The sequence below is a fragment of the Nannospalax galili genome, unplaced genomic scaffold (genome assembly GCF_000622305.1).
Source record: "Nannospalax galili isolate Female #2095 unplaced genomic scaffold, S.galili_v1.0 scaffold1688, whole genome shotgun sequence".
In the NCBI taxonomy this organism is placed as follows: domain Eukaryota; kingdom Metazoa; phylum Chordata; class Mammalia; order Rodentia; family Spalacidae; genus Nannospalax; species Nannospalax galili.
Window position 1 is genome coordinate 1,579,524 of NW_008358621.1, and position 19,749 is coordinate 1,599,272.

A 19,749-nucleotide genomic window follows, 5' to 3' on the forward strand; every position below is an offset into this window, starting at 1 on the left:
GAGAAAAAAAAAAAAAAGCTAGAAATGTTTGGGAGTGGCCCAATGAGAAACATAAACCAGGGAGCACGTTTGTATTTAAACCAGAACAGGGAGATGTTGGTTTAAGCAGTTGTGCCAAAACTTCATTGCAGGAAATTAAAAAGGAGTGAAGACTTACATTTTATGAATGGCATGTTCTGTTAGTTTTATGTGAATGCGTCATTAATGGTTTTTGCTAATTTTATGGATTTATTTTTAAGTTTTATCAGATTTATGGAATGCTCTGGTTTTCTTTCTCCAGTCAGTTTAAGGGCTATGCTGTTCATTGTCCTTTTATGTTCTCCATAATCTGTCTTGTGTTTAACCATGAGCATGAAGAGATCATATGGTTGTTGTCAGTGAACTTAGAAGGTCGAGTATGTTGGGATTGTAGTGGGCTGATGTCCTGCTGTCCACAGAGCTGATGCTCTAGCTTACTCTTTGCACTGTGCTGGATGGGAGATTATGCCTGTTCTCTCCACCTCCACCAATGTATGTGCAGGCGTGTGTGTGTGTGTGCCAGAGGTTGATGTCAGGTGTCACTTTCCACCTTATTTATTTTTTGAGATGGTCTCCCCAGGCTGGCCTCCATCTCACAGAGATGTGCCTGCCTCTGCCTCCAAAGTGCTAGCACTAAAAGACATGTGCTCCCACTCCTGCCTGGCTTACCACCTTATTTTTTGAGACAGGGCCTCTCTGAACCTTGGAGCTTGCTGATTCAGCTAAGCTGGCCAGCCATCTAGCTCCAAGGATCTTCCTGTCTCAGTCACACCCAGCTTTTTGTGGGTTCTGGGGTTGCAAACTTGGGTCTACAAGCTTACACACCCAGCACTTTACCAACTGACCCTTCTCAGACCTGTTACATCCATTTTCTACTTCTCAGGGGAATAAGGTTTTGGATGTGAAGAGTCACGAGATGTGTGGGTCTGCTGTTCTGGTTTGACAGCTCATTCCTGCACATGGAGTCATGGAGGCACTGCCTTGTCCTTGGAGCCTCTTCCCGCTCACACTTGAGTGCCAAGACTGTGTGGCCTGAGGTGCTCATGACCAAACTTAGTGCCTGTGTGTTACAGCCAGGCCCCAGAGTGCAAATTTACTGGAGGGTGCTTTGAGGGAGGTCTGCTTCCAGTATGTTCTGGTTCCTATCAGGGTCCTGGGAGTCATGGAAAGCTTTAATATTGACTGTGTCTGTTTGACCTCCATTTGCCCATGAGTTCTGGTTTATTCTAAAAGAGGGGAAGGAGATGTCCTGATAGGGGAGGGTTGCCTAGCCCATGGAACTCTGGGAAAGGCTGTGTGTCAGACCTGGAGCAGTTACCATAATCTCAGCAGCAACCCTTCCAGACAGCCCTGAGTGTCCCTAATCCTAGGAGCTTCAAGAGCATATATAGGTGTTTTTTTTTCCCCTCCAATTAGAAATAAATGTATCAGTAAGTGCATTGTAAGTAAGTTGTCTGTGAGGTGATAGTACTTTCCTAGGAGCTGCAGCCAGTGAACATCCAAAGAGATCATCTCTAGAGCAGTGAGGGTGCCTGAGTGAAGGGTAGGGTCCTAGGTAGAGTAGTTAGCACTCCTTCCAGTTTCTGTAACAGTAATTGTCAGTGCAGACTGCCCGGAAGCCAGCGGGGTGACTGCCTGTAATTCCAGTACTTGTGAGACAGGCAGAGGCAGGGAGGCTACAGGTTCAAGGCCAGCCTGATTTACCTAGTGAGTTCCAGGTAGCCTACAGAGACTCTTAACTCTAAAATAAAATAGGAAACACTTGCTCAAATAGCTCAGCATCAGCCTTTGTGGTGAGTCCTGGAGCTGGGAGTGCACACATGAAGAGGTGCTGGGAGGACGCTCCATCTTGGGGCTTGTGTAGCTGTTTAGTAGGTACATGTGGAGTACTGTGTTCCAGGCCTCAGACTATCCACTGTTGTAGAGAGGAGAAAGTGCCGATGCTCCAGGGAATAATGGCAGTGGCTACCACTTGACTGAGCTCAGCATGGAGCCTTGTGGGGTCTCACCTATCTGCCTTGTGGGGTCTCCCCTGTCTCTGCTCTTGCCCCAGTACTGCTCTCTATGCTTGCCAAGTTGTTGCTTTTTGGTTTTTCTCTCTCTCTTTTATTTTAGACAAGGTCTCCTTGTAGCTCCAACTGACCTGCCCTGGAGCTCTCTGTGTAGACCAGGTTGGCCTGCATCTCACAGAGATCTACCTGTCTGCCTCCCAAGTGCTGGGATTAAAGGTATATGCCATTGTGCTCGGTGCTGATCACTTCTAAAAACTGCTTTATTGAGTTGTATTTCAGGTATTGTTAATTCTCCTGTTTAAAATGTACAGTCAGTGCATTTACAGAATTGTGCAGCCATCTTTATAGTCTTCTTTCAGAATATTTTATTTCTACCAGGAGAAACTCCAGATGTAGGTGTTCCCATTCTGAACCCTGACCTCATCCCCAAGCGACCATTAATCTCCTTTCCTTTCTGGACAGTTTGCATAATGAAAGTACATGAGTCTGGGTGTGGTAGGTACCTCATGCCTGTGATCTCAGCACTCAGGCTGAGACTGGAGAACTGCCTGGAGTTCCAGGCCAGCCTGGGCTACAGTGTGAGATTCTTGCCTTTGAAGAAGGAAAAAAAAATATGTGTGGTCTTTGGTGTCTGGGTTCTTTCATGTACCGTTTTCAAAGTACATCTGTGCTGTAGCCTGTACCACCCTCCCTTCATTATTTTTTGTTTCTAAACAGTAGCTAGTGTGGCTATTCCAGCTTCTATTTATCCATTTATGTTTTTATGCTTTGAGGGTCGGTGGTCACGTGTGCTATGGTCATGTGTGCTATGGTATTGCACGTAGAAGTTGGAGGACAACTTTGGGAGTTGGTTCTTTCCACCTTTTTTTATTTTAGTGTGCATGAGTGTTTTGTGTGCATGTATATGTGTGCCCATGCATGCAGTGCCTGTAGAGGCCAAAAGAGGCCATTGGATCCCCTGGAACTGGAGTTACAGATAGTTGTTAGCCTCCATGTGGGTTCTGGGACTCAAACCTGTGTCCTCTGCAAGAGCAGCCAGTGATCTGAATTCAAGTTGTCAGGCTTGTTCGGCAAGCGCTTTTATCCATTGAGTCATCTTTCAGAGCCCTGCTAATACAATGTTGCTATGGTTAAGTGACAAGTTTTCTTTTTAAAATTTATTCATTTTTATTTATGTGTATGTGTGTGCCTGTGTGAGTTTATGTACAACCATGGATATGCAGATACCCTTGGAGGCCAGAAGAGCATTGGATCCTGTAGAACTGGAGTTACAGGTGATTGTGAGCTGCCTGATGTCAGCGCTGGAAAGTGAGCCCCGGCTGGATCCTTTGCCAGAGCAGAGCTGCTCTTAACTGAACCATCTCTCCAGCCCCAAATGACAAGTTTTTATGTGGACATGGGTTTTCATTTCTCTTGGGTATGAACCTAGGGGTGGAATTGCTGGATTGTGTGGCAACTTGGTTTAGCGGTGAGGAAATTCATGAACAGTTGAGCTGAAGAGTGACATGGTTAAATTTTATTTCAGAAAGAACACTGAAGCGGGTGAGAAAGAATAGAGAGGGCAGAATGAAAGCTAGAAAATGGGGTAGTGTGTTATGTTAAGGTCATGTATGTTGTCATGTATGGTGAGGTCATGTTAAGATGAGGCTGAGACAGCAACAGAACTCAGGAGCCAGAGGATCCTGAGGATCACTGACTGACTAAGTGACAGAGTCATAGACAAGTGCTGAGAGGCAGGAAGGAGCCTACTGTATGCAGCTGGTGAATTTCTAGTAGGCCTGGAGGTGGGTCCCTGGTTATCTGCAGCTCAGTCAGTAGAGGTGAAAGTTGCCAATCCATCTTTATGAGAACAAAGGGTTTGGCCTTGTTCCTTCCTTGTTAACAAAGTAGGACAGTGAGTGACTCTGACCTCACAATTAGCCTGCAGAATCTGTGTATCCATCCAGTACACAGGTGTAGTTGGAGGGATTGTTTTAAGTCATTTTAGTGTTAAAAATATTTTACTAAAAGAGGCCATTGAATAAAGTCAGGGAAAAAGAAAGCAAATGAGTGTTTTTCTTGAAGTATCAGGTCATCTGATAAATGTGGGTTCCCACAAAGCATTGCTCACCAGAAGCTGACTTTTGGTGTGCTGTGATTGCAGACTCAGCCCGTTTCATGGAGTGGTATCAGTTAGGCTAAACTAAAATATTTAAAAAGCTTTTGGTTGTGTATGGTTTGGGTTTCAAATCAGTGCACGTTGATTGCTGAATTGGTGGCCTTTGTGTTTGCTTTATGCATCTCCGCAGCAGGAGTGGAATACGCTTTCCATCTGGGACAGCAGTGTGCATAATGGGGCGTTGGGATCTTGCTGCAGGAGAAAGTTCTGATTCACAGAATAATGTAACTAGGCACTATGTGGGACTTGGAAACATTTAAATTTTGTTCTGCCTGTGGTTTTATGCTTTCCTAAAATGTGGCCTGAAACAGTTTATTAGTAAATATGCTGAATTGCTTTCTTTGGCAAGTGCATTTCAGGATTGAATCCAAGTAAAAATTCAAATATTTACTTATAAAAGTTGTTTGGTGTGGTAACATTTTTACTGTGGCTATTGACCCCCTAGTGAAATGTTAGGGCATTGCTCCACTGGGGCCTGTCTGGAGATAGGGAGAGAAAGCGGGCAGTGATAGAGCACTTGGCGCCTGCCGCCATGGGTGACGTGCTGCCTGCTTGTCTACTTTACTAGCAACCCATTGAAGAAATTGATAGTATCTCTCTTTTTTAAAAAATTTTATTATTATTTTATTTTATATGCATGGATATATTGCCTGCATATATGTAAGTGTACCCGTGTCCAGCAGTGCCTGAGGAGATCAGAAGAGAGTGTTTGATTCCCCTGAAACTAGAGTTACAGACAGTTGTTAGCCACCATGTGGGTGCTGGGAATTGAACCCAGGTCCTCTGTAAGAGCAGCCAGTGCTCTTAACTGCTGAGCCATCTCTCCAGCCCCAGATAGTATCTCTTTTTCTTTATCTTTTTGTTGTTTTGTTTGTTGAGTCAGGGTCTTAGTACCTATGGCTAGCCTGGAACTCTGTGTGCCCATGTTGTCCAGACTTACGCTGGTCCTCCTGCCTGAGTTTCCCAAGTGCATGAATCACATGAAGGTACCACCATGCCCTGCTAGTATCTCTTTTTATCAAGAAGAATAATGATAAAAGAAGTTTATAGGCCAGGCGTGGTGGCCTGTGCTTGTAGTCCCAGCACTGGGGAGGAAGAGGCAGGCAGATCTCTGAGAGTTCAAGGTAGTGAGTTCTAGGACAGCTGGGGAAACCCTTTCTCAAAAACACCAAAAAAAAAAAAAAAAAGGTTGGCTTGTTTGGTTTGTGGTATTGGGATCAAACCATATACCTTGTACATGCTGTGCTGTACCACTGGGCTTTGCCTCCTGATTTTAGTCTGTATGAAAATAAACAATTCAAATTAACATTTTTTTGAGACAGTCTCACTTTATAGTCCAGGCTGGCCTCAATTTCAGAGATCTGCCTGCCTCTGCCTCCCAAGTGCCAGGACTAAAGGTGTGCACCACCATGCCCAGCCAGGAATATTTAACAAAAACAGAGTTGGGGGATTTACATTACCTGATTCCAAGACTTCATAATTTAAGAAAATACCCATGGGACTGAAGAGGTGGCTCGGAGTTTAAGAGCACTGGCTGCTTTTGCAGAGAACTGGAGTTTGGTTCCAAGCACCTACTTCGTGACTAACAACCATCTGTGTAACTCCACTTCCAAAGAATCCTACACCCTCTTCTGGCCTCTGTGGGCCTGGTATACATGGGTGCACTTACATACAGGCAAAACACTCATAAACAGAAAATAAATTAAAAAAAAAAGAAAATACCCAAATGAGCCCTAGCTCCAACTCCCCATTTGAGATGAGTGCCGTCTACTTTTGTTTTTGTTTCTTGTTTCTAGGCAGGGTCTCACTGTGTCGTCCTGACTGGTCTGGAGCTTGCTATGTAGACCAGACTGACCTTGAACTCACAGAGATCCACCTACCTCTGCCTCCTGAGTGCAGGGATTAAAGGTATGCACTACGATGCTCAGCCTTTAATTTTTCAAGTTTATTTGTTATTATTATAATGGGGGGGGCGCTCATGCTAGGGTCTAGTATATACCAGTACACAGGTGTGGGGGGAGGGCATGTGCTAGTGCCCAGTACACAGGTGGAGGTCAGAGGATGGCAGTCGGTTTTCCACTTTTACATGGGTTCCAGGGAGCAAACGCAAGTCACCAGGCTGTGTGACAGGTGTTATGAGTTAAAATGATATTTCTGGTGTGGTTTTTTTTTTGTGTGTGTGTGTGTGTGTGTGTGGTTTTTTTTTTTTGTCAGAACCTATACTGTAAACCACTCAGAATTCACATTGATAGATATTGAGTGTTTAGCTGAAGCAAACGACCTAGTATTGCCTTTCTCTTGTTTAGAAAAGTGGTCCTAGAAAGCCACTGGGGGCCAGGCCTCATTCCAGATGGCTACACTGAAATCTCCTATATGAATTTGTCCTGGCATCAAAGTAAACGCCACCTATCTTATGGTTTCACAGAGGAGACTATGACTAGAGAAAAATCACAACTTATTTTTCTTTTTGTTCTAACTACAACTTGAATTTATGTTAGTCCATAACTTCTGGTTTAGGGTACTTTTCACCTTTACTCAGTTGATGAAAACTAAGTTCTTGGGTCCCTACTCTGTGGGTTTTATTACAGGGCATTGCCCAGGGAAGCTGTAGAGTGCCTTGATTTTTCCTTGCTCTAGTGGAGGGAATTTGAATAGCAAGTAAAGGCTTCCTCATAGAGCCCTGAATTTCACGCAGTCTTTCCAACCCCTTTGCAGATGCCCACTGGGATCATCACTGTCACTATCTGCATCAGCTGTCTTAAGTGCAAAATATTGGTGCATGTCAAAACATCTGTCCCTTTTTTGTCCCTGTTTATCTTTGTCTAGGAAGTTTCCTACTGTGTCCTTCTCTGGGGCCCTTAGCTAAGAGTTGGCACTAGGTAAGGGCACTCCTCCGGTTCTTCAGAAGTGCCTCGTGCTGGCCAAAGCCTGCCTTTAACTTGTCCCTTAACACCGTCTTCCTGTTCTGCCTAGCATGAAGTACTAGAAAGGAGAGGAGAGCACAGACGAAAGACCAAAAATTTAAGGTAATTTGGCCAGTTGGGGTGGGGGCAGAGAAAGAGAGAGGTGTGCTCCAGGCCCTGGGTTCCACGTGTAGCACCACAACACACTCAGCCCACCACCACAGGCCCTGACGTCTGCACCTTGCCTCGTGCTGCAGAGGCTTCCTCCTAACGGCTAGTGTCTTCAACTGTGTCCTCTTTCTGCCAGAGTGAGCTGTACTGTAAACCACACATCTGATACACCGCTCCCTCTTGGAGTCCCTTTATTGCTTCCTTATTGCTTATTGGGTAGAGGCCACAAGGCCATGAGGCCATGGCCACTAGCTATTATGACATGAAGACTTTTATCCACTGCTTCCCAGTTGATAATTTATCAGCAAGGAGCTCCTTGTAGCCCACCTCTCTCATCCTTCTTTCCCAGATCTCCAGGGTGGTCTGGAGCCACCTGAGTGTTTCAGGGCCTCCTCCTGCTGGTGAGCCTTATGCTTAGACTACATTGGCTCCAATGCTGGGCCATGGCACACAGTAGGTATTGTTTGTGTAATTAAGGAAATGTCCACGTTGCTGGCCAGAATGAGTTTTGAAAGGGGTTTAAGTCTCTTGTGATGAGTCTAAAATTAATTATAATGGTCTCTCGTCTTTGAGGAGGCTGCACTTGCCAGTTTACCCATGTGTGATTCAAGGCAAGTTATTGACCTTATTGTGCCTCAGTTTCTCCTTCCATTAAATGTGAAGATCAGGTAAGGACATTGGGTCCAGGTGCCTAGTGAATGCTTTTCACTTTGCCTGCTACTGTGCAGTGTCCCTGAGAATGGCATCGATGTTTTGAACACTTGGCCATATTCCGAGAACTTGCTGCTAAAAGGTCTTCACTGTCTGTTAGAAATAGCTCCCCAGTTAGACATTCTCACCATTCCCAGTTGCTTGTTTTCACTTTCCCTCTCTCTCTCCTCTCTCTCCTCTCTTCTCTCTCTCTCTCTCTCTCTCTCTCTCTCTTTCTTTCTCCTCTCTCTCTCTTTCTCCTCTCTCTCTCTCTTTCTCCTCTCTCTCTCTCTTCTCTCTCTCTCTCTCTCTCTCTCTCTTTCTCCTCTCTCTCTCTCTTTCTCTACAATATGGAAACCAATCTCTCTCTCTCTCTCTCTCTCTCTCGGTTGTCAGGTTTTTTGCATTCTGCAGAAAGTGTCTCTGGCCCTCCACGCTGTCCCCCTGACCTCGGTCAGATGAACCCTCTGAGGTGTCACTTCAGTCATCTCACTCCTTTTCCTCCGTCTTCAGGATGCTGCCACCTCCAGAGCCAGGTGCCGTGTGGTCCCTTGGCTCAGCGGTGGGGCTTCTGTATAGTTGCCGGACATCTCCTTCTAGCCCCGTCTGCTCTTCTGGATGTGTCTCAGGCTCTGGTCAGCTGGACCCCTCCTCAGTCCCTCCCAGGCTCCTCCCTAGTCTGCCTCTGCTTGGGTACAGCTCTTATTCTCCTCAAACCCCAGTGTTAAAAGTGTGCAGCTAAAGCACCACTTCAGGAAGACATTCCTTTCTAGAGGCATCTCTGCAGCCAGAGGCACTCCCACCCTTCCTCCCTCTCCATGCCCTGCCCCTCTGCCCTCTCACCTCCGCAGTGTTCTCCTTTACTTGAGGAGTGCATTCTGCTTTGCAGTTTCTCGGGCCCTGCTTCTCCTCTCTCCTGGATCACAAGGATACTGCTTTGTTTCTGTGACTCTTGTCTACAGTGCTCAGGAAATCCTGGGCTTTCAGTTTGCTTTTAAAATGATTTTTGTGGGGAAGACAGTTCTCTGGGATTTTTTTCCAGTTAGGGAAAAAGTCGGGTACTGCTCCTCTTCCCTCCCCTGCTCTCCCATCTCCCCCTTCTCCTTCCTCTGCTTTGTGAGGCAGGTCTCCCCATTTTGCCTAGGCAAGCCTAGAACTCCAAGCCTGGAACTCTATCCTCCTGCTTCAGCTCCCTGAGTGCTGAGATTATAGCATACTGCCCCCAGAGTGAGCATCATTTGTTTTCTTGTTTATTTCAATGCTGAAACTCCACGGCTTTGAGCATGTAAGTGTTTAGCCCTGAGCAGCCCCCAGCCCCCTTCTTTAAAATGACTCCTTTTTCCCCCCTATATTGAGGATTGAAACCAGGTCTGACGCAGGGCTAGGCAAATGCTCTCCCCTTGAGTCCCAGCCCCGGCCTCTTCCTCTTTTCCTGGAAGCTGACCCTGACTAGTGTTCACAGCCAGGTTCAACCTCTCATCTCTTAAGCCCCGCAGAGCCAGGTCATAGCCATTGTGGAACACTTCCCAGTTTTCAGAGAATGAGCATTATATGTTTAACTGGTGAGCTTCAAGAGTAAGTAAGATTTTCCCTAGTGCCTTCTGCTTAATAAAAGCCAGTGATAGTTGGGCATGGTGGATTAAGCCTTTAATCATAGCAGATCTCTGTGAGTTCAAGGTCAGCTGGGGCTACACTGTGAGACTCTAGTAAATGACAAGGAGACATTGGTTCTTGTTTCTTCACAGAACTTTGCATTTGAACCAGAGGCTAAGAAACAGTGTCACAAAGAGCAGCAGCAAAGAAAAACCATGGCTCTAATCGTGCATGTTGCAATGAAACCAGGGTCTGCTATGCATTTTTAAGAGAATCTGATTCTCTGTAGAGATGAGTAGGAGCTGGAGATACTGGATGAAAGGAATTACTGAAAAATAACTTCTAGTTTATAAAGTCCTTAAGCACATTTGAATTCATTTTTTTTTCCTCCAGCAGTGCAGAGTGAAACATTTTCCTTGGTTGTTTTGTTGACAGTTTCTCTTGGATTCTAAGTCATTTCAGGGTTTTGTTACCGTTCTTGATTAAGTTGAACATCTAAAGTTTCTGTTGTTTCCCTGAGGGACCAAGAGTGACATAGCTGTAAATTGCCTGTGCCTGGTACTACAGTCTGGAAGAGCTTGTCCCGTGTTGTATCAGGCTGCCGTGCTGACCCTTCTGGGAGGCTTTGCCCTCTGTCGGTATGGCTTTGGAGTTAGGCTGGGTTTGAGTTCTGCTTTTTTACATGTGTGTGCTTGGGTGAGCTGCTTAAGCCCTCTGAATTGTTCCTGTAAGATGGCTCATAATAAACCTTATAAGGTGTAGTGCCTGAAATAAAAGTAGAACCCTTGAGGCACAGCCGTCAGTGTGATGTGAACCTTTAGTTCTGTTTATCTAAACTTAATCATTCTGTGTAACCCCCCCATCTCCCTTTAATAACAAATCTTTGAACTGTTTCTCATTTTCCAACATAGCATTTCCACGTGGGCATTAACTAGTTGTATGTCAGTGCAATGCCTGTAGCCATGTTTCTTGTTTTAGGCCCTTCTGAGTGTGTTATCTGGCTGTAGAATTCTGGAAATCAGGCACATTATGCAAGCATTCCTACATAGGATCCTCCTGTGAGCTTCGCTCCTGAAGCTGAGTGCGGCCATAACTACATCTGAATCCACCCTCTGTGTCTTTTTTCTGCTCCCTGCTCTGCTTGCCCTGATCAAATCCTGGTAATTGGTGCTCACCCGACAAATTCTGCAGGTGTTCAGCCCCTGTCTGGTCTGTATGGCCACAGAGGCCTTGCGATCTTATACAACAGCTGCTTCTTAATCTGTTCTCCACAGACCCTGCAGCAAGACTGATTTTTTTGTTTTGCTTTGATTTGGAGTTTTTTGAGACAGGTCTCACTCACTACATAGCCCCAGCTGTCCTGGAACTCATTATGTCGATTAGGCTGGCCTCAATCTCGAGAGATCCGCCTGCTTCTGCCTTCTGAGTGCTGGGACCAAAGGTGTGCGCACCACACGCAGGCCAAGACTGACTTTTGAGAAGTGGATTGACATAGCCTCCTGATTACCATCTTTAGGTCTTTGGACTGGCATACTTTTCTTGCTAATTCACATGACTTGGCATTTACTCGTGGGCACCTGGGACAATCTGTCTTTGCCTCACAGGATTAAGTAATACAGTTTGGAGCTGACCTTTTGCCTCGTAAAATGGGGCTAGAGCATCTTTCATAAATCTGGAATGTTCCTTGGAAATGTAATTCTCACTAACCCTGGTCCAAGTGTCCTATTCTATGAAAGCACATTCTTGTTTGTTTGGTATAACAAATGCATTTGATGCTTGTCATAGCACTGGGGGGACAACTGAACAGGAACACATGCCTGCTATTCATGGGTCAGCTTGAGCACATCCATTTCACAGCATAAGTAAATACAGTTTTACTAAACACAAGGCAAATGTAAGAAAATTTCTATTACATTTAAAAGCAGAATGTCCTAATTCAACGCGAGAGTTGAAGGAGTTCCCTTTATTTAAAAAAAGAAAAGCTGCGCATGGTGGAGTTCGAGGCCAACTTGCTCTACATAGTGAGTTTCAGGCCAGCTGGGGCTACAGGGAGACCAAAAAAAAAGAAGAAAAAGAAGAGGAGAAAGCTGTGGCAGTGTACCTCATAATCCCAGCACCTGGGATTTGAAGTAGGAGGATCTTAAATTCAAGGCCAACCTGAGTTACATATCAAGACCCTGTGTGTGTGTGTGTGTGTGTGTGTGTGTGTATGCACATAAGTAGATGCTAATGTCAACAAAATATAGCCAGCTACTCGGAGTAGGAATAAACAGGTTTTGACTTTGAGCTGTGGCTTGCCCAGTGTGATCCTGTGTGAGCCAGTGAGCTGTGCTCTAAGACAGGATCAACTGTTGTACTTTTGACATCTTTTGAGTTGTATGACAGACCTTAATACCACTCATTGAACTCTGTCAGACAGCACTAGAGACTGCATTGCTGTTGAACAGAGACTCTTGAAGGTGGTTTGTTTTCACTTTGGGGCTGAGCAGGTTGGGGCTGGGCCTGGTAAAGTAATTGACCTGAGGTCACAGAGCTTGCCCAGGGCCGCTGTGCTGCCCTCAGTGTCCTTCACACCGGTGTCAGGAGAGGCCATCCTCCAGGTTTGGAAGTCTTGTCTTTCTTGTCGGATATTTAAGAAGAAAGGCACAGCTATTAGAACCTCAAAGACTTGCTGGAAGTCCCTGGAGCTTCTCATATTTGTAAACCATCACCTAAATGTGGCACTTGAGGCTTGTTTTTACTTGTATGTGTTGATGTGCACTGTATATGTTGATGTGAGCTGTTCAGAATAATTTCTAATTTTGATTTTAGAAACAGATTAAACTTAGCCCTGACAACTCTACTGGAAATAGGAGCCTTGTTAAATGTTAAATGTAAGCTGAGGTGACATCTTCGCTATGGTCAGTCAAGAAGTTTTTGGGTTGTTGGTAAAATGAGAAGAATCCTGTTTTGTTTTTGTTTCTTTTTTTTTTTTTTTTAATCCCAAAAGGTCTTGCTGTGTTGTCCAGGCTAGCCTTAGACCATCTGGGCTCTTCTGTTACCTCAGCCTCAGAAATAGCTGGTGCTGCAGATCCATAGTCCTCCTGTATTGTTTGCTGTTTTGAGGTAGGGTCTCACTCTGTAGCCCTGGCTGGCCTGGAACTCAACTATATAGAGTAGGCTGACCTTGAACTCACAGAGATCAGCCTGCTATCAAGGGCTGGGACTAAAGGTATGTACTATGATGCCCTTAAGTTTTTGTTTTTTTTTTTTTTTTAAGCAGGACTGTTTCAAAGTGAATTTCTAATGACTTTCTGTTGTTTCTCTGGGAACACTGCTCCTCTCTAATTGAAAGCACATTGGCAACTGCAGCTTTTGCAGCGTGCATCCTACAGGAGTATGTGCTGGTCCAACTTGTTCTGTTCAGAGGCTAATATCCAAGATAGACTTCTGCAATCAGATCATAGCCTGATTAGTAATTCTTGCTAGGTGTATTTCCTTCAAATTATTCATAGTGAAGTGAGGCTTTATGCCTAATCTGTAGCATGGTGAGAAGAGATTGTAAATGTGAAATGAAGTTGTGTTGGGTAGCCACGATGTGATGCTTATCCTCCATGGTGGCTTAAGGTGTACACTGGGCACCTTTGTCATCTTTTATGCAACATCCACTTAGGCATAAGATAAAGTGATACTGTGTATAGAGTTGTTGAGAGCAGAGTTCTTTTTCCTTTTGTCATTAAATCAGTATCGATGGGCCAGAGAGGTGACTCAGCCAGCAAAGGCACTTGAGTTCCATCCCCAGGATCCACATGGCCAGAAAGATTCTACTCCTGCAAGTTGTCCTCTGACCTACACGCACACACATAAATCAATGTACTAAAAACACAGTATCAGATGGCCAGTTAAGAAATGACTCCTCCCTGAAAAACATGTGTTTATCTGCTAGCTAGTTTTATAATGCCTTTTGGGTACCAAGAATTAAATCGCAAGGTTGGATTGATTTGGAATGATTTCTTTTTGAAAGAATTTGTGCCAATTCTTTTTCCTTTCCAAAAGAAATGGCTACCGAAAACATGGGTCCTGAGCCTGATGTCAGTTCCTCAAGGTTCCACTGTTGTGGTTTTTTTTCCCCCTTGTCTCCGCTTCTGACAACCTGACTTTGCCTCACAGGTGTGTGCTGGTGTCAGACCTTCCTTTACTCTAGGGTTAGCCGTCATTTCAGGCTGCCTGATCTAAGAGCAGGCTCAAACCAGGGAGACAAGTTTTATGAACTGTATTTGCTGCTAAATTTGCTTCCAGAGGAGGCAAAAAATGCTTTGTATTTTTCCCTTTGGCTTTTTCCTCCATGGAGCTTGTCTTGCAATAAGAAAAAGCAGCCAGCGGCAGAGGACCCCTCTCTTTTCCATGTTGGTTTGTTTTTATTGTAATCAGACCTTTCATGTTTTGTTGTTAGAAAGTTTAAGCCCGGCCTGGAGGTGCGGGTCTTTAGTGGAAACAGCTGCAGAGTCGGGTGTCCCCTGGTCAGGTGGGACTTTTCTTTGAAGCAATATGCTGCCTTTTAAAGGAGACTTGAGCATGTGAGAGCTTGACTCTGCAAAACCCATCAGCATTCCACCATTGTTTATCTCTGAAGGAACTGAACTAAGATCCTAACTGTAAGTAAAACATTGCAATTTTTGAAATACCTTTTCATGTAGAGTTGTTTTGTTAGTAAAAATACAGAAAAAAGAAAAAAAAAAAGGTCACTGTTAAGAATGAAGGCGGAGGGGCATCACATTCAGTTCCTGAGAACTGCATCTGACTGGTCTGCTCTGGATTGTGAGCTGATGAGTGCCCGTGTGCTGGCTGGCCGGTGCCTGGACTCTAAACTTTTCTCATCTTTTTGATTGGGCGGTGCTGGTAGCAGTGGACTTCGAATCACTTTGGTCTCCTGCTAGGAAAAGTTGAGCATCAGAGAGCCTCTTTCCTTTGGGAAATAGAAGAGACAGGCATGGAGTCAGAGGGACAAGAAAAATGCTGAAATATTTTCCTTTTGGGCTTTTGATTTCTTTGCCAAAAAATTGCCTCCAGATGGAGAGGAGCAAAGGCTCTGATTGTGAGCCATTCTGTTTGTGCTGGCCTGCCTCCCCATCCCGTTGCCTGGTTTGGAATCCATAGGCCAGTCCAAGTCCTTTACCTCATTTTCTAGTACCAATTTACTGTCTTACTCATCTTCCAGCTGCAAGGGGTGAGGCAGGTCGCCTTGAAATTGACCCTTCTGCCGTTTTTTAAACCAGGCAATAGCAGGATCTTGGACTTGGATGTGGATAGCAGTGCCTCCGTTCTAGAAGTTCCTGGATTGCTCCCACCAGGTATACTTGTTTGTGTGGCGTGTGATGGGATGCGTCTGGGAAGGAATCTGAGCAAGCCCTTTGGTCTTGTGTGCGCTGGTTACTACCCTGGTTGCCTCATGCTTTAACTGTATCATACTTCACTTGTGCTGGTAATCTGGACACTCTGGTTTCCTTGGGAAGGTGGCATTGGTGAACTTGAAAATGAAGGGGATGCCATGTCTGGGTGCAGTGGGCACAGTGGCATTGGAGGCGAGCAGAATTGAGCCCACTTGACTGCTTGATAAGTAATCAGCAGTTTTTAGGCAAGTTATTTTCTGTATGGGAAATAACGAATGGTACCATATAAAGTTGTTTTGTGTGTTTGTTTGGGACAGGGTCTCCCTGTAGCCTCAGCTGGCTTGGAACTTGCTATGTAGACCACACTGGCCTCAATCTGGAGATCTGCCTGTCTGATTTTTTTTTTTTTTTTTTTTTTTTTTTTTTTTTTTTCTTGTTTTTTTTTTTTTTTTTTTTTTTTTTTTTTTACTTTTTGAGACATGATCTCATGTAGTCCAGTTGTTCAGGCTAGTCATGAACTTACTATGTAGCTAAGGATGGCCCTGAGCTTTTCATCCTCTTACCACCTCTCAAGTGTTGGGGTTTACAGGAGTGCAGCCGGGTGTGAACACACGCCTTTAATTCCAGCACTCCAAGGCAGAGGTAGGCGGAGCTAGAGAGATGGCTCAGTGGTTAAGAGCACTGGTTGCTCTTGCAGAAGACCTGGTTCAAATCCCAGTACCCACATGATGGCTAACAACTGTCTATAACTCCAGTTCCAGGGGATCTGACACCCTCTTCTGACCTCCAAGGGCATTTCGTGACATGGATGCACTTACATACATGCAGGCAATACACTCGTACACATAAAATTTTTAAAAATTTTTAATTTTTTTAAAAGGAAAATAATTTTCTTGGAAGGGAGGGAAGTTGCACTCATGTAACGCTCAGGTGTTAGTTCCTTTCCCCTTTCCGTACGCCAACCTGATCAGCTCCTTGGTGTGCTAACTGATAAACTACTTTCCCTCCATTTTATTAAATGGAAATTGAGGTGGCATTGAGTGATTGTCAGAGACTGCATTTTAAATTTGAACACCACAATAGTTCATAGCATAGTCTATTGGGTAGAGCCACATTAATGATTTTTTGTTGTTCTTGTTATTAGAATTCATATTGACATAGGGGCCAGCATCTGTTTAACTGTGGGGATGCATTCTGAGAAATGCATTGTTAGGCTGTTTCAGGACTGTATACCATCATGGTGTAGACCTACACAGACCCACGCAGATGGTGTAACTCACTGCACACCTAGGCTAAGTTATAGAGCTGTTGCTCCTGGGCTGTAAACCTGAATGACGTGTTACTGTACGGAATGCTGTAGGCATCTTGAAACACAATGGAAGTGTCTGTGTGGCCAAACACACCTGAACATAAAAAGATGTAGTAAAGCATAGGAGGAGAGAGAGAGAAAGCTCAAGACTTGAAGTTCGTGCTGGGTCTGAAGGCCTGGGTGCTACTGTAGACTCAGAGTGCATGTGCACTTGCTCTACCCTTTTTCACTCGAAGTCATCATTCTTCAACAATAAATTAATTTTATTTTATTAAAAAGAAATTTTTAAAAATGGTGTATTGAGTCCACTGGAAGGGCTGGTAGCTGGGCAGTGATGGGAGTATTGCCCAAAGCCTGACTCTTACTCTTTTGTGATTGCATTTAGCTTAGGATACAAACACGTTGTGAAGCAGAAGTATTTTCTTCATGTCTGTATTAGATAAGCTTTTTTTTTTTCTTTTTGAGTCAGGGTCTCCCAGTAGCCCCAGCTGTCCTCACTATGTAGACCAGGCTGGCCTTGAACTCACAGAGATCCGCCTGTCTCTGCCTCCTGAGTGCTGGGATTAGGGCATGCACCACCACACCTGGCAGCCTTTTCTGTTTTTTTAAATATTATTTTTATTTTATGTGTATGAATGTATTTCCTGCGTGTATGTGAGTGCACCTGTGTGTGCAGTGCCGCAGAGGTCAGAAGAAGGCTTCGGATTCCCCTGGAACTGGAGTTAAGGATGCTTCATAGCTGCTATGTTGGTACTGGGAATTGAACCTCAGTCCTCTGCAAGAGCAGTTAGTGCTCTTAACCACTGAGCCATCTCTCCAGCCCTGCTTTTTCTATTTTTAATTTTTATTCTTTTTTACTTTAAAAACTACTTTTTTTGTTAAAATTTAAGACCCCTACATGTGGTCCTTGGCCCATCTCATCTTCCAGCCTCACGGTGTAGCCCCTGGAAGGTCTTAGGGCACAGTAAAGCACATGGAACTGTCACCTCCTGTGACAGCAAGCCCCTCTTCAGAACACTCCTGAAAGCCTGTGGGGGCTTCCTTGAGGCATTGTTCTTTTCAGAAATACATCATGGTGGTCCCCCCCCCCTTTGCATCCTAGGTTTGCTTCTAAGCAGAGAATGCACTGTGAACATTCCTCTCTGTTAATGAAAACCTTTCGCTGTCGAGGGAGTCCTGTTTTCAAACTTCACAGAGGTTGTTGAATCTTCAGAGCTTCTGCTAGGCCCGTTACTGGGACATTTCTGGGGGCTTTTCCTCCTGCAGTTCCCTTTTCTCCTCATCTATTGTCCTGTTTCAATTCCTTTATAACCTGTGACACCACCATTGCATATGGATCATTGTAGCCCATGTTATGTACTTGTCTATAATGAAAGGCACACATCATGGCCTACGTGTAGTAGGAGAGAATTGTCAGAAGTCATTCTGCTAGAGCACTTGCCACAGAAGTATGAAGATTTGATTTCAGTCTCTAGAACCCACATTTAAAAAAAAAAAAAAAGCAAAAAAACCTGAGCCGGGCATGGTGGTGTACGCTTTTAATCTCAGCACTCAGTCACTCAGTAGAGGCAGGCTGATCTCTGAGTTCAAGGCCAGCAGGGTCTACCTAGCGAGTTCTAGGCCAGTTGGAGCTACAGGGAGACCCTGTCTCAAAAAAATAAAAACAAACAAAAACCTGGCTTTGGAAGTGTATTTGTAATCCCAGCACACGAGAGGTGGAGTCAGGCAAAACCCTTGGGTCACTAGTCAGTTTGTCTAGCCTACTTGGTGTGCTCCAGGCCAGTGAGAGACTTTATCTTGAAAACAAGGTGGGGGGGGCACCAAAAAAACCCCAAAACGTGGATGGCTCTGGAAGAACAGCACCTGAAGTTGTCTTCTGCCCTCCACACATACAATAAGTAAGTAAATAGGAAATCTATTTGGATAAATAGTGTACTTAATTCAATCTAACACTGGCTGGATTAAGTGCCAGAAAGAATGAATGAATCAGAAATATATATATATATATCTTCCATAAGAGCAGTCAGTGCTCTTAACCACTGAGCCGTCTCTCCAGCCCCAATGTTAAATTATTATAAAGTAATCAAATTCAATTGTGTGTGTGTGTGTGTGTGTGTGTGTGTGTGTGTGTGTATGTGTATGATGGAAGTTGAGTGTTAGGGAAGAGCTCTACCACCGAGCTACACCCCAGTCAGTAAGAAGAAACTTAGAATTTCAGGAGCACAAAGCCAGGTATAATGACATATGCCTGTAATCCTAGCGCTTGGGAGGATGAGGCAGGAGGATCATCATGAGTTCATACCAGACCAACCAAGGCTATACAGCACCTACCTCAAAAAGCAAAAGAGCAAAACTCCACAGGATTCCAGCCTTACAAGTGTGAAAACATTTAAGGCAAGTCGGGGATTGGGGCTTTATGTGGGGCTTGAAGAGGTTTGTCAGAGGCTTTGCTGGACCATGGAACCGCCACACCATAAGGAACATGAGAATAGGCTGGGTACCCTATAATCCTAGCAGGGTGAGGTAGACGATTGAGAGTTGGAGGCCAGCGTGGACTGCAAAGCACAAGTATTTCTCAAAAGCAGCAGCGTCAGAACACAGGGGACTGAACTCGCTGGCCTACCAAGTCTGAAAAGTTGAAACAATCAGATTTTGGCTTTTGTGTGGAAAGATAAGTCTATGTTCAAATAAAGAACGTGTCTATACACTGAGATGATTGCTCGTAAGATGGCCCCACAGACAAACACGTTAACACACTTTGTGAAAACACAACTGGTACCCCAATTATGATTATGCTAACATCATTAAATTTGATGTGAAATTTATTCAACAAATGTGTTGGATCTTTTTTTTCCTTTAAAAAGAAATACCTACTACATAGTGTAGACTATGTGTGCCTAGGCAGGAAATTTGAAGTTGGCATCAGAATAACTAGGTTTTGACAAATCGCTGATAAAAATGAGGATTTGACTTTTTCTAAGAAGCAGAACCTTTTTCCAGACTGAGGTTCCAGTGAAGCTTCGTTTAGAGTAAGGTTTTAGTGTGGCTGTGGCTCAGGGGTCGAGCCCTTGTCTAACGTGTGAGAGCTTCGGGTAGGATCCCAGCACTGTGGGGGAAGGAGCACTCTTCTTCTGTCTGGACACTGACTGGTGTGGTGGCAGTACAGCCTTTGGGAGTTGTCCTGGATGGCTCATCTTCCTTTGGAATAGTAGGCATCACTTAGGAACCCAAGCGATAGGAGCCTGGGGTGGCGGTATGCAGCTGTACCTTAACACCCAGAAGGCAGATGCAGGACCGCAATTCCGAAGCCATACTCGTATATAGCAAGAGCCTGTCTCAACAAAACAAACAATGTACAAACAACCGAATGAAAACCCAGAGCGACAAGGGGAACATCCTGCTGGCACTGTTTGACATTTTGACTGTGGCTTCCTGTGTGAGATTAAGTAGAAGGGTAGAAGTACCTAGTTAAGTAGAAGGACCTAGTTGGTCCCCCTCATACCCCCCCCCCCCCATGTAGCCATGC

The 19,749-nt window shown here is 44.7% G+C and overlaps 1 protein-coding gene across 5 annotated transcripts in view; it reads left to right on the forward strand.

Moving 5' to 3' along the window:
* Positions 1 to 19,749, forward strand: part of Micos10 (mitochondrial contact site and cristae organizing system subunit 10) — a 31,399-nt gene that overhangs the window by 6,761 nt on the left and 4,889 nt on the right. The window contains exons 2-3 of one of the 5 annotated variants that reach the window (XR_003847594.1): positions 14,743 to 14,875; positions 18,484 to 18,617. The exons of 1 other annotated variant lie outside the window; for it this stretch is intronic. Coding sequence is in view for 2 of the 4 variants with exons in the window: in XM_029558039.1 (XP_029413899.1) it covers positions 14,743 to 14,875 (133 nt within the window). In the remaining 2 variants the exon portion in view is untranslated. The remainder of the gene's footprint in view (positions 1 to 14,742; positions 14,876 to 18,483; positions 18,618 to 19,749) is intronic. 3 more of the 5 variants (XR_001872135.2, XM_029558039.1, XM_017795288.2) reach the window with 3 other exon arrangements.